The following is a 10,760-nucleotide window of genomic DNA, read 5'->3' on the forward strand; positions in this document are numbered from 1 at the left end:
GGCCTGGGGGTCAGAGGAGCAGGTGGCTCAGGGGAAGGTTTTGTGTGAGCCTTGAAAAAGGTGTCAGAAGAGGAAGTAGGGTCAGTTGCAGGAAGTGCAGGCAGGGTGGAGCATCTGCTATTTCCATGACAGGTTCCATAATGATACTGGTACCCACAAACCCTTCTGGTCCCTTCCCCCAACCATCACCCTCATCTCTAGACACTGTGGCTGAGAATGCTCATGTAGCATGACCTTTGTGCTACTCTGACTCAAGTTTAAAGTTGGGTGGAAGTTAATCGAAGAAATTCCACTCCCCCGACTTCCCAGCTATAATCAAAAGATCTTAGCATGTAGGGGTGGGAAGGGCCCTTAACCACCCAGTCCAGCCCTCATGGTAAATGTGGGAGACCCAGGCTGAGAGACGGAATGGGATTTGTTTAGGGCTGCAAAATCAGTTATTGTCTGTATTGAGATGGGAGCCCAGGAGTAAGGGTTTCTGGTCCGGATGGTTGTTTGCACTTCATTATTCTGGGCTGGAGAAGTTAAGACAGATGTGGCTGGGGATGAAAGAGAAAGCTGATGAGCATCCTATCTGTCCCCTCCCAGACAGCACATCTGGGACCATCAGGAGGATTTCCAACAAGAACAACTCTGTATTCATATCATTAGGCCACAAACAATCCACCTATCCAATCTCCCTGAAATGGTCTTCTTACCCAGTGAGCTATGTTTGCACTTGCTAAACTAAAAGCTGGAAAACCCTTTTCTTTACATCCAAGGGGAGCCTGTGGCCTAAATTTGACCCACCCCAAACTTGTAACTGTTCTTCCATTCTTTAAAACACCCAAACTCTGTTTTCTGACTCTACCCCATACTTCACCTCTGTTGCTCTTGACTGCCTTCTAGGAGCAGCCCCCATGTTCACATACCCCATGATGGGCACAGCCTGGGCCTAGCCAGTTGGAGCATAATACCCCCAGTCACAAGGATGGCATCAGGAAAGGATGTCTGGCACACATAGGCTGAGGTGCTATCCCTTTCCTCTGAGGTTATCAGCACCTAGCCTGCAGATAGGTCCATCTGAGGACGCAGCTGAGATAGAAGAAAGAAGAGTCAAGAGAGAGACGGATACCAAGTCTCAAAGGCATTGCTCGAGTTCCTGGATCCAGCCTCTCCTGAAGCCCTGCCCTTAGGATATAAATCAATTAATAGCTTCAGCTGGTTCTGAACTGAGTCCTGTCACTTCCCATAGTGTGACCAACCCTCATGCTTGGCTTTCATTTCAGGGCTATTTTCCCAAAGACATAAAACGTTTTGTTGTTGTTGTTGCTCCTGCTGCTGCTGTTAATATCTCACAGAGAGTTACAAAGAGCATCAGAGTCACATGGGTGTGGATGTTGCTCAGTGTCCTCCCCTTGTCCTCAGTGACTGCTTTGGGCAGTTCAAAAATTACTTGAGCCAGTAAATAGCAAATTACTACCTATTTTGGACTTTCAAGATAGTCCTTGGACCACTGAAGTTGCCAGCATATTGAGTACCAAGTGTCTACGGCATGAAAAGATTTCCTTCATAAGCTGTCTCTTGCTCACCCGCCAGGTCTGTGCCAAGCTCTGTCACTCACACTTCACTGAGGGGCCAGAGGACCCCTTGCACAGGGCTACCCTGATTTAGCTTAGAGCTGGCCCTGACCCCAGGGCCCTTAGCATTTCTGGGACCCTAAGGAAAGGCCTAGGCTATGTGGTTTGGAAAGTAACTCAGTCGGGCAAGCATGAAAGCCTGCATGCAATTTACTGTAAGCAACTTGAGATCTTAGAAAATAAAATAAATGACTTGAAATCATGTAGGAAAAGAAATAATAAAACCCACACTGGGCTTTGCACACAGTCTAGAGTAAACAAATCTCAAAGGCCTACTCCGTGACTTACCCTCTTAGCCTTTAAGGGTGGAAATGGCAAGGCAGCAGTTGGGGCTGCACTGTGCTAGGTTTATATCTGTCCGTGACGCCCTCACTCTGGCTCTGCCGAAAGCTGGGAATAGCCAGTGGACAATAAAGACCCGTGCAAGACCCAGGCTTGAGGCAGGAAGCCCTTGCAAGGACAGGAACCATTGTTTTGGATTAAATTGCAGCCCCCTCCCCCAAATATATGTTGGGATCCCAACCCCTTTACCTGTTGATGTGATCCTGTTTGGACCTAGGGTTGTCTTTGTTATGCTAATTAGATCATAACCAAGTAGGGTGTGTTCTTAACCCGATCAATTCTGAGTTATAAAAAGAGATTTGACAGAGAGGCACGCACATACAAGGAAAGACAGATGCCATGTGAGGATTACGCACAAACCAAGGGACATGAAGGATCACCAGCAGACATTAGAACTAGTCAAGAGGTTCATGGAATCAACATGGCTGAGACCCTGTCTGGACTTGTAGCACCCAGAGCTGTGAGAAAATAAATTTTGGTTCTATAGAGCCATCCGCTTGAGGTACTTCAGCTACGACAGCACTGGGTAACAAAGACAACTGCCTCATCCTCTGTCTTACATGTGCACATGCACAGAAAACACAGACACACAATCAAGCCACCCACCCTTCCCACAACCTCAGACACAACCGCCTCACACACACTATCTCCTGCTCAGCCACACAGTCTCACTAATCTCTCATTCATGCACATAGCATCACATCATCACCACAGACTCACACACACACATCCATATACATGTTGTACAGGCATCCCCTGCTTTTCACAAGTTCACAAGTTTGCTTTATGCCACTTTGTTTTCACAAAAGACCAATGTTAGTACCTATTTTCGATAACTAAAAAAAACCTGAAGAGGATTTTCACTTTTCTTATTAAAAAAAAAAAAAAGCTGGGCAGGGGAGTGAAACTAGGGTTCAGTGTTTGTTTTATAGCGAGCAGTTAAAGAGGCAGCAGGTACCACAAGCAGGGAGAGTAACTTCATCAAGCCCCTGCCCCGGGGATGACACTTAGCATCTCAGTAATAAGCCCCCACAGCTTTGAACTGTCTCTGTGAACACTGTGTGTTAGTGTTATTTTAGGTTTTTTGTGTTAGTATAATCTGGTAGGTTATTTTATGGATTTGAGAACACTCAAAATTTTTTTCCCATCTAAATTGCTTCTTTGCTTTACACCATTTCAGCTTACGAAAGATTTCATAGGAACGCTCCACTTTCAGATAGCAGGGGAAACCTGTATTTGTAAAGAGCTAAGGTAGGCTTGGGAGCTCTGTGGTAGCATAGTGGCTAAGACACTTGCCTGCTAACCAGACGGCTGGCGGTTCAAACCCACCAGCCACTCCTCGGAAGGAAGGTTGGGCAATCCTACTTCCGTAGTGATACTGCCTCGGAAACCCAAGGAGGGATCGCTTTGAGTAAGGTTTGACTCGACGGCACATAACAACAACAACAACAACAAGGTAGGCTTCTCAGTCCCTACTCCACTTCTCCCTGGCTGAACAGCGTTTGCTTTTAGAGACTCTGTTATCAGTTTGGGCTACCAGAACCTGTTTTGATTGTCCCACATCATAATGGATCACTCTAAAACATTGCCAAGGGATTCTTTGGCTAAGCTGGACCTGCACCCCAAGCAGGAAGGTGCCCAGGTTGTGTTTACAGAGCCTGGGCTTCTCCAGAGAGCAGGCTCAGGGGCCTTGGTTGGGGGTGGTGGGAGAGGGGCAAGCAAGTATTTTTCCCATCCCCACAGCAGCAGCTTAACCAGAGTAGTTCTACTTCATCGGCAATAAAGAGCTTCAGGATCAAGTTTTACTTTGAAAATCAAAGAAAGAGAGAGAGTTTAAAAATCACTAGTCCAACTGGTTGATTGATAGCAGAGCTGAGACCTGAACCCAGGTGTCCTGACTTCATCTTTACCAGCACATGGGATGGTTTCATCTGACTCACCACCACTCGATGGGGCTTCCCTGGACAGGCCTCTCTCAGCAGCTGACCAATGGTATTTAGGCTGGGTGGCATTTGCACCCATGTCCAAATGTCCTTGAAGAAAGGCCTTTGCAAGCTTCTAATCCCCATAGGAAGGTAGGAGTATGGTGAGTTCCTCACAGCCACAGGGCCATTATCATTGAGAAGTGAATCACAACAAGCTTTAGGCCAAGGGTGGGAAGTTAACGGGGGTGCTGTTTGAGTGCAACGTGAATGGCATGTGAGGAGGAGTGGACCATTACATGAGCTCCCTTTCTGAGATCCAAGAACATTCTCTTCACAGGAGCCCTTGGAAATGCCAGGAATGGTAACGTGTTGTTTGAAAGAATGTCAGCTTGACTCTCTCACAGGAGCGGAGCAGATCAGCATCACAACTCCCAGGCTATTTTCACCCTTCTATCAGTCCCTTCTTTCCCCTTGGGGCTACTACCCCCACAGGACGCACCCCTGCACCAAATGAGGACAGATTCAACTCTGCTCTGGGGCTCTCATTTTGGCAGGGCCATGGAAGCATGAGGTAGTCAGATAGCCAGGCGTCCACCCTGGGTATCCCCAGGTCTAGAGGGAGCAATGATCTGGAGAAGTCCAGGAAGGTGCATGTCTTAGTTTCTTAGTGCTGCTATAACAGAAACACCACAGGTGGATGCTTATAAAGAACAGAAGTTTATTTTCTCACAGTTTATGAGGCTGTTGTTGTTGTTGTGTGCTGTCAAGTCAATGTGATTCATAGCGACCCTATAGGGCTATAGTTCTATAGAGTAGAACTGTCCCATTGGGTTTCCATTGTTATGGACAGGATGAAATGAAGAAATATGGGTCATGTGCTTGTAGATTTCTGGTTCCAGGTTTAAAAAGAAGCTCTGGTGGTACAGTGCCTAAGGGATTTGACTACTAACCAGATGTTTGGCGGTTCAAACCACTAACTGCTCCATGGAAGAAAGATGAGGCAATCTACTTTATAGTAAAGATTTATCACCTTGGAAATGCAATGGGGGTTGCTATCGGTTGCAATTGACTCAATGGTAATAGGTTGATTTTTTTGTTTTTTTAATTGCTATGGAAGCAGACTGGCACATCATTCTCCTGCAGAGTGGCTAGTGCATTTGAACTGTTGGCCTTTAAGTTAGCAGCTGAGCACTTTAACTACTGTGCCACCAGAATTCACTGTTTAGGGGAGTAGAAGTCCAAATTCAGGGGAAGGCTCTCTTTCTGTGGTCTCTGGGGGAAGGTCTCTTGCAGTTTCTGTAGGTCCAGCATTCCTTGACTCCTTGCCAATCTCCACGTGGCATGTATCTGCCCCTCTGTTTGTGTTTGCTTGTTTCTTTTTCTGTGTCTAATCTGTTCTTGTTTAATGTCAAAAAATGGTTAGAGTTAAGACACATCCTACACGGATATGGCCTCATTAACATAGCAAAAAAACCCTATTCCCAAATAAGAGTACCTCCAGAGTAAAGGGGTTAGGATTTCAGTGCATATTTTGGGGGACATAATTCACTCCATAGTAGTGCAGGTGCCCCAAGGCCTGCTTTCTTCCTCTTTTTGCACCCACAGATGCTCTAACTAAAATTTTTCTTGAATTTGAACAATTCAAATTGGGACTGTTTGCAAGTGCACCATCTGGATTACACCATCTGGATTGCACACTCTCGAGTCAGGGATTTATTCCCCCTCCCTCTTGTTTTAATGCCTTCCCCAAGCAACAGCACACAGGCTTCAGGCAACCCATTCATTCTAAGGAGCACTTGTCAAAGGGGAGTGGCCCTGCAGATGGGCTGATCACAAATCAAGGGACATCCCAAGGTGATAACATGGTGTCCCCCAGGAAGCACCAAGCTAAGGCTGAGGACAAGAAAAAATAGGAGGGAGCACAGGGAGCATGTGCAGAGTTAGACTGGGATAGGATCATCCTAGCATCAGCCATTAACCAAGCCTTGCTGCCCACCAGAGACCTGCAAAACCAAACTAAAACTCCACTGCCATTGAGTAAATTCCAACTCATAGCAACCCCCCTTGGGTTTCCAAGGCTGTAATTCTTTATGGAAGTAGATTGCCTCATCTTCCTCCCATGGAGCATCTGGTAGGTTTGAACCACTGACCTTCTGGTTAGCAGCCAAATGCCTTCCCCACTACGCCACCAGAGCTCCTTTTTGAACCTGGAACCAGGAACCTATGAGCAGATGACATATATTTCTTCATTTAATCCTGTGAGGCAGGTACTTCCATCCCATCAGACAGAGGAAGAAACTCAAGCTCAGAGGGGTCATCTGCTCACAGTCAGAAAAAGCCAGGTCTTGAAATGGAATATGTTTTACTCCTGAACTTTAAACAACAGACCAAGAATTGACATGGGGCCTAGCCTGCCTGGGCTGAGGCAGGATCCACCAACTTCTCGTGGTGTAACCTTGGGGCAAGCTGCTGAACCTCTCTGGGCTTTGTTTCCTCATCTGACAAATAACAATCGTAATAGCTTTTAACTGACTAGGGTTGTTGTGGAGATTAAATGTTTCACACGTAAAATGTTAAGGCAAAAGGTCCTTCTAGCACATGAGAAGCCCCAGTAAATATCGTTCACTGTTATTCTTACTGCAACTAGGACTTCCTCTATAATGTCTTCTTAGAGGAGGGGAAGGGGAGACAACAGAGACAAGACAAAATCAAACCAATGCCCTGCAGGTACAACAGTACAGTAGGGGTGCATCAGGTCTTTTTAGAAGATGGAGCCCAGTGTCTCCAAAGCTGCCTCTGCTGCCAATGGGAGGCCTCAAGACCCTCCACCTCTAGGACCCAGAGGATGTCCTCAGGGTCTTGGGGAAAAAGGGGCTCTCTCCTTCCTTGGAAATAGGGAAGGAATGGTGACTCCAGCTGGACTCTGAGCATGTGTGTGTTTATATGCACGTGTGCACATGCACATGCACATGTGTGTGTTGGCAGAGGTGGAGAGGCAAGCAGGGTCCTGATTTCAGGTCCATTAGCACAAGGTTGTGTGTGTCTAACAAGGTAGTCTCCCCACAGCAGTGCTGCAGGCTGGACAGGGACCAAAACCTCCTGGTTTGATTGGATGGGGCAGGGGAGGTGGCAGAAGCAGCTCCAGTTCCCAGCTCCAGACATGTGAAGAATATCCCTAATGTGGGGCCCTGAAGGTCGTTTTAGATAGGTAGGCCTGCCAGAGCTGCTCCACACAGGAACACCCACGGAAACAGAGTGACCAACTCCAGGGCTGATGGCCCAGTAATCACCAGAGCAGGGCCCCTGTGGTAGTTCATTTTGTATGTCAACTTGGCTGGGCCTGGTTGAGTGGCTGGGGAGCTGGATGTAGTATTCCCCATGATGAGATTGGTAATCAACTCCATGGTGGAATCTACCACAAGCAGCTGAGTAGCTGCTTTGAGTATGTGGTCTGCTTCCCATATATAAGAAGCAGCTTTGGGAATGGTCTCTAGTTTATGGCATGCTTGGACCCTGCATGTAGCAGTGTCGTTGTTCAGCAGCCTGCCATGCTCTGCTGACCTTGGGACTTGTAATGGACTTAAATTAATGGCCTGCCATGTGGTTTGGTAACATCAGAACTGTGCCTTTTTACTTGTCAACCTTGGGTTTGTCCACCTTAGCAGCCAGCAGCTATCTGAGTGAAGAAATGCCTCTAGCTCCAGTGGTCTGGGAGCAGGAGTCAGAGTTGGACCCCAAGGTTGAGGGGCTTTCAACCAGCCCCTAAAGCCTGGCACTTTGAACTCAGACTTCAAGCCTCCCAAACTATAAGACAATAAAGTCGTGTTTGTTCAAGCCATCCTATTTGTGGCACATTCTTGTCAGAGTGACTCTAGGTAACCAGAACAGCCCCTCAGAGCCAGAGAGTACCCTGCACAGAAGAGGTGAAGAGGGTCACTCAGTGAGAATTTACCACACATAGCCTGGCCTTTTGAGAGCTCAGCTTCCCACTCAGAGAGCTCAGGGGGTCTCCCTTACACCCAGAGGCCTCCACCCTACCCTGAAGTCCAGGAATTAGCAAACCCAGCGCTGGGGAGAAGGCAATGAGGTTTAAGTTCTCCATGGATGTGAGCTCAGGCCAAGAATGAATCATGTCATTATGGCAGGATTAGAAGAAAACTGCTGTTAGAAATGCCGTGTACACACATGCATTTAATAAGGTCAGGAGCAGCACGCAGCAGGCAGGCTGGTGGCATAGGCCACAGAGCCATGTTGTGGCATCCTCTTCCCCAGCAGCAGAGGCTCCAGGAAACACAAATAGGGCTGCCAGGGCCCCACAGTAGGAGGCAGATGTGTCTCCTTCCATGGCACCTGCTACTTGTCCCACTTAGCACTCCCCAGGGCCTCCTGCTTATAGTTGTTCTCAAGTCTTGCCTCGCCATGTCATCTTCATTGTTAGCTGCCATCAAGTCACCCTAACTCATGGGAACTCTATTGCACAGTGGAACAAATGCTGCCTGACTTGCTCCAACCCCGTGGTTGGGTACAGATCGCACCATTGCAACCCATAGAGTTTTCATTAACTTATTTTTAGAAAAACATTGCCAGCTCTTTCTTCTGAGTCTGTCTGTCAGCCTGGAAACTCCTCTAAAACCTTTTTAGTATCATAGCAACACACAAGCCTCCACTGACAGACAGGTGTTGATTGCTCAGGAGGTGTCTTGACCGGGAATCAAACCCTGGTCTCCTGCACAGAAGGCAAGAATTCTAACACTGAACCACCGCTGCCCTCAAGCCCACCATGTACTACTGCCCCTCCCAAAAAAAATCATTCTCCCACATCCTTATGCCCTCCCTGATCAATCCTGCACTTAGAAGCGAATGGGGCAATCTGATGTACTTTACAAAGGTACTAATCTGTTACATATCTGTGGTCCTCCCTGTAACATACTGTCCAGGGGACACATACAAATAAGATACCTGGCAAGCTGCTGGGAAATGAGGGCAGTGGAGGAAGGTGGTGCTGGGCCAGCAAGGAAGCTACCTTTGATAAGGACACACTGAGTAACTGTTGCCTGCTGGGGACCCTGCTCATAGGGCCAAGCAGGAGAGGTTAGGGACAAGCAGTCTTCCCAGCTTTCCTTGTCCCCATGGCCCCTCCTCAAAAGCTGGCCCTGGACTCCCCTTGCAGCCTCCAGGAAGTCCACCCTCCCCAACACTCTGGGGCCTTCAGTCAGCTCCCAGCTATCATCCTGGGTTATTTAGTTTCTGACATGCTCAAGTGGGTGTATGCTTCAATCCCACTAGGAAGATGTCTTAGATCATCGCACACCTCCTAGTATATCTGGGGACACCACAAAGACAGCAGCACAGAGTATGTGTAGTATATGTATATATACAAGTATATGTAGAATGAAAGTGCCTGCTCTCCACCCATCAACTTTCCCTGACTCCATGGCTTCATTCATCCTCTCACCAACACTGGCTAAGCCCCCACTATGCACCAAACACTGCTCTAGGCTCTGAGGAGGCAGCAATGAACAGGATAAGCCCCTGGCCCAGGGAGTTTACCTCCATGTGTACTTCCCAGAGGAAGGAGGATACTTACAGCTCTGTAGACCTGGACAGGATGGCAGACAGGGTGAGCAGGATGCATCCATAAGGTCCTGCCTCAAACTGTGGGAGAGAGAAAGGAATGAGCACCCAGCAAATCTCATCTTCTGCTCAGCCCTGACTCCTCTGTGGGCCCCCCAGGGAATAGCCTGGCCCTGGAGGTTGCTTCATAGAACTAGGTACGGCAAGGCTCTAGGCAGACCCCTGGCAAGATGGGGAGCCACCAGCTTGAGTAGCAGTGGGGGCAGAGTGCAGGTGACACAGTAGGCCACATAGCACATCCAAACCCACTGAGTCATCCAAGCTATTGATACTGCTGTGGTAGCAGCCTCTGTTATTTTAAAGTGCAAGTGTTTGAAACACACATGATCACATCTAGTCCTTTCAACCAACTTATGAGATAAGTACCACTATTATTACTGCCCCCTGTCACATAAGGAAACTGAGGCTCAGACACCAAGTGACTTGTCCAAGGTCACACAGCTTGTCATCAACATGGCTGGGCTTCCAAGGGGGTCCGTCTGATTCTAAACCCCTTACCCTGAAAAATTGGGCTATGCTGAGAGCAGCAGAGAGCAGGTTTGGACCAGAGTTGGGATCTGGCTTAGTCAAGCAAGATGAACCATGTAAATGCAGGAACAGATCTTATCTTTTTAAAAATGTTTGATATTTCATCCATCATGGATTTCTTTATGTTAATTTTGATTTTTTTTTTTTTTAATAGTGCATTGAAATATCCCCTTAAATTTTGCACCTGAGGTGAACACCTACCTCACTTGCCTCTCCATAGCTCTATCCCTGGTTTGAAGCACAGATTCTGGACCCAGCCTGGTTGAAATCCTGGCTCTGCCACTCCTAGCTAGGTGATCAGGACACTTTTCTTAACTTCTCAGTCTTCTCATTGTAAAACAAGAATCATAACAGCATCTACCCTCATCAGGTTGTTGCAAAGACTAAGTGAGTTGATCCTTGTAAAGCACTTAGAACAGGGCTTGGAACCTGCATGCTGGCTCCCCAGTGCCCATCAGTCCAGTAAGCCCACATGCCACAGCCTACCAGGATGGACCATGTCACTTTTGCTTCCCAGAGAAATGCCTTCCCCTAGCTGCAAGTCAGGAGCTCTGGTAGCATAGTGCCTAAGGCACTTGACTGCTAACCAGAAGGCTGGCGGTTCAAACCCACCAGCCACTCCTCGAAAGGAAGGTTGGGCATTCCTACTTCCATAGTGATACTGCCTTGGAAACCCAAGGAGGGGTCGCTATGAGTCGGGGCCGACTCGATG

At 47.8% G+C, this 10,760-nt stretch overlaps 1 protein-coding gene across 1 annotated transcript in view; it reads right to left on the reverse strand.

Moving 5' to 3' along the window:
* MINDY4 (MINDY lysine 48 deubiquitinase 4) overlaps positions 1 to 10,760 on the reverse strand; it is a 183,861-nt gene that overhangs the window by 23,486 nt on the left and 149,615 nt on the right. Inside the window, exon 13 of the mRNA XM_007946374.1 lies at positions 9,474 to 9,541. Coding sequence (XP_007944565.1) covers positions 9,474 to 9,541 — 68 coding nt within the window. The remainder of the gene's footprint in view (positions 1 to 9,473; positions 9,542 to 10,760) is intronic.

This window comes from Orycteropus afer, unplaced genomic scaffold, assembly GCF_000298275.1.
Source record: "Orycteropus afer afer isolate SDZICR_OR568_19922 unplaced genomic scaffold, OryAfe1.0 scaffold00008, whole genome shotgun sequence".
NCBI lineage: Eukaryota > Metazoa > Chordata > Mammalia > Tubulidentata > Orycteropodidae > Orycteropus > Orycteropus afer.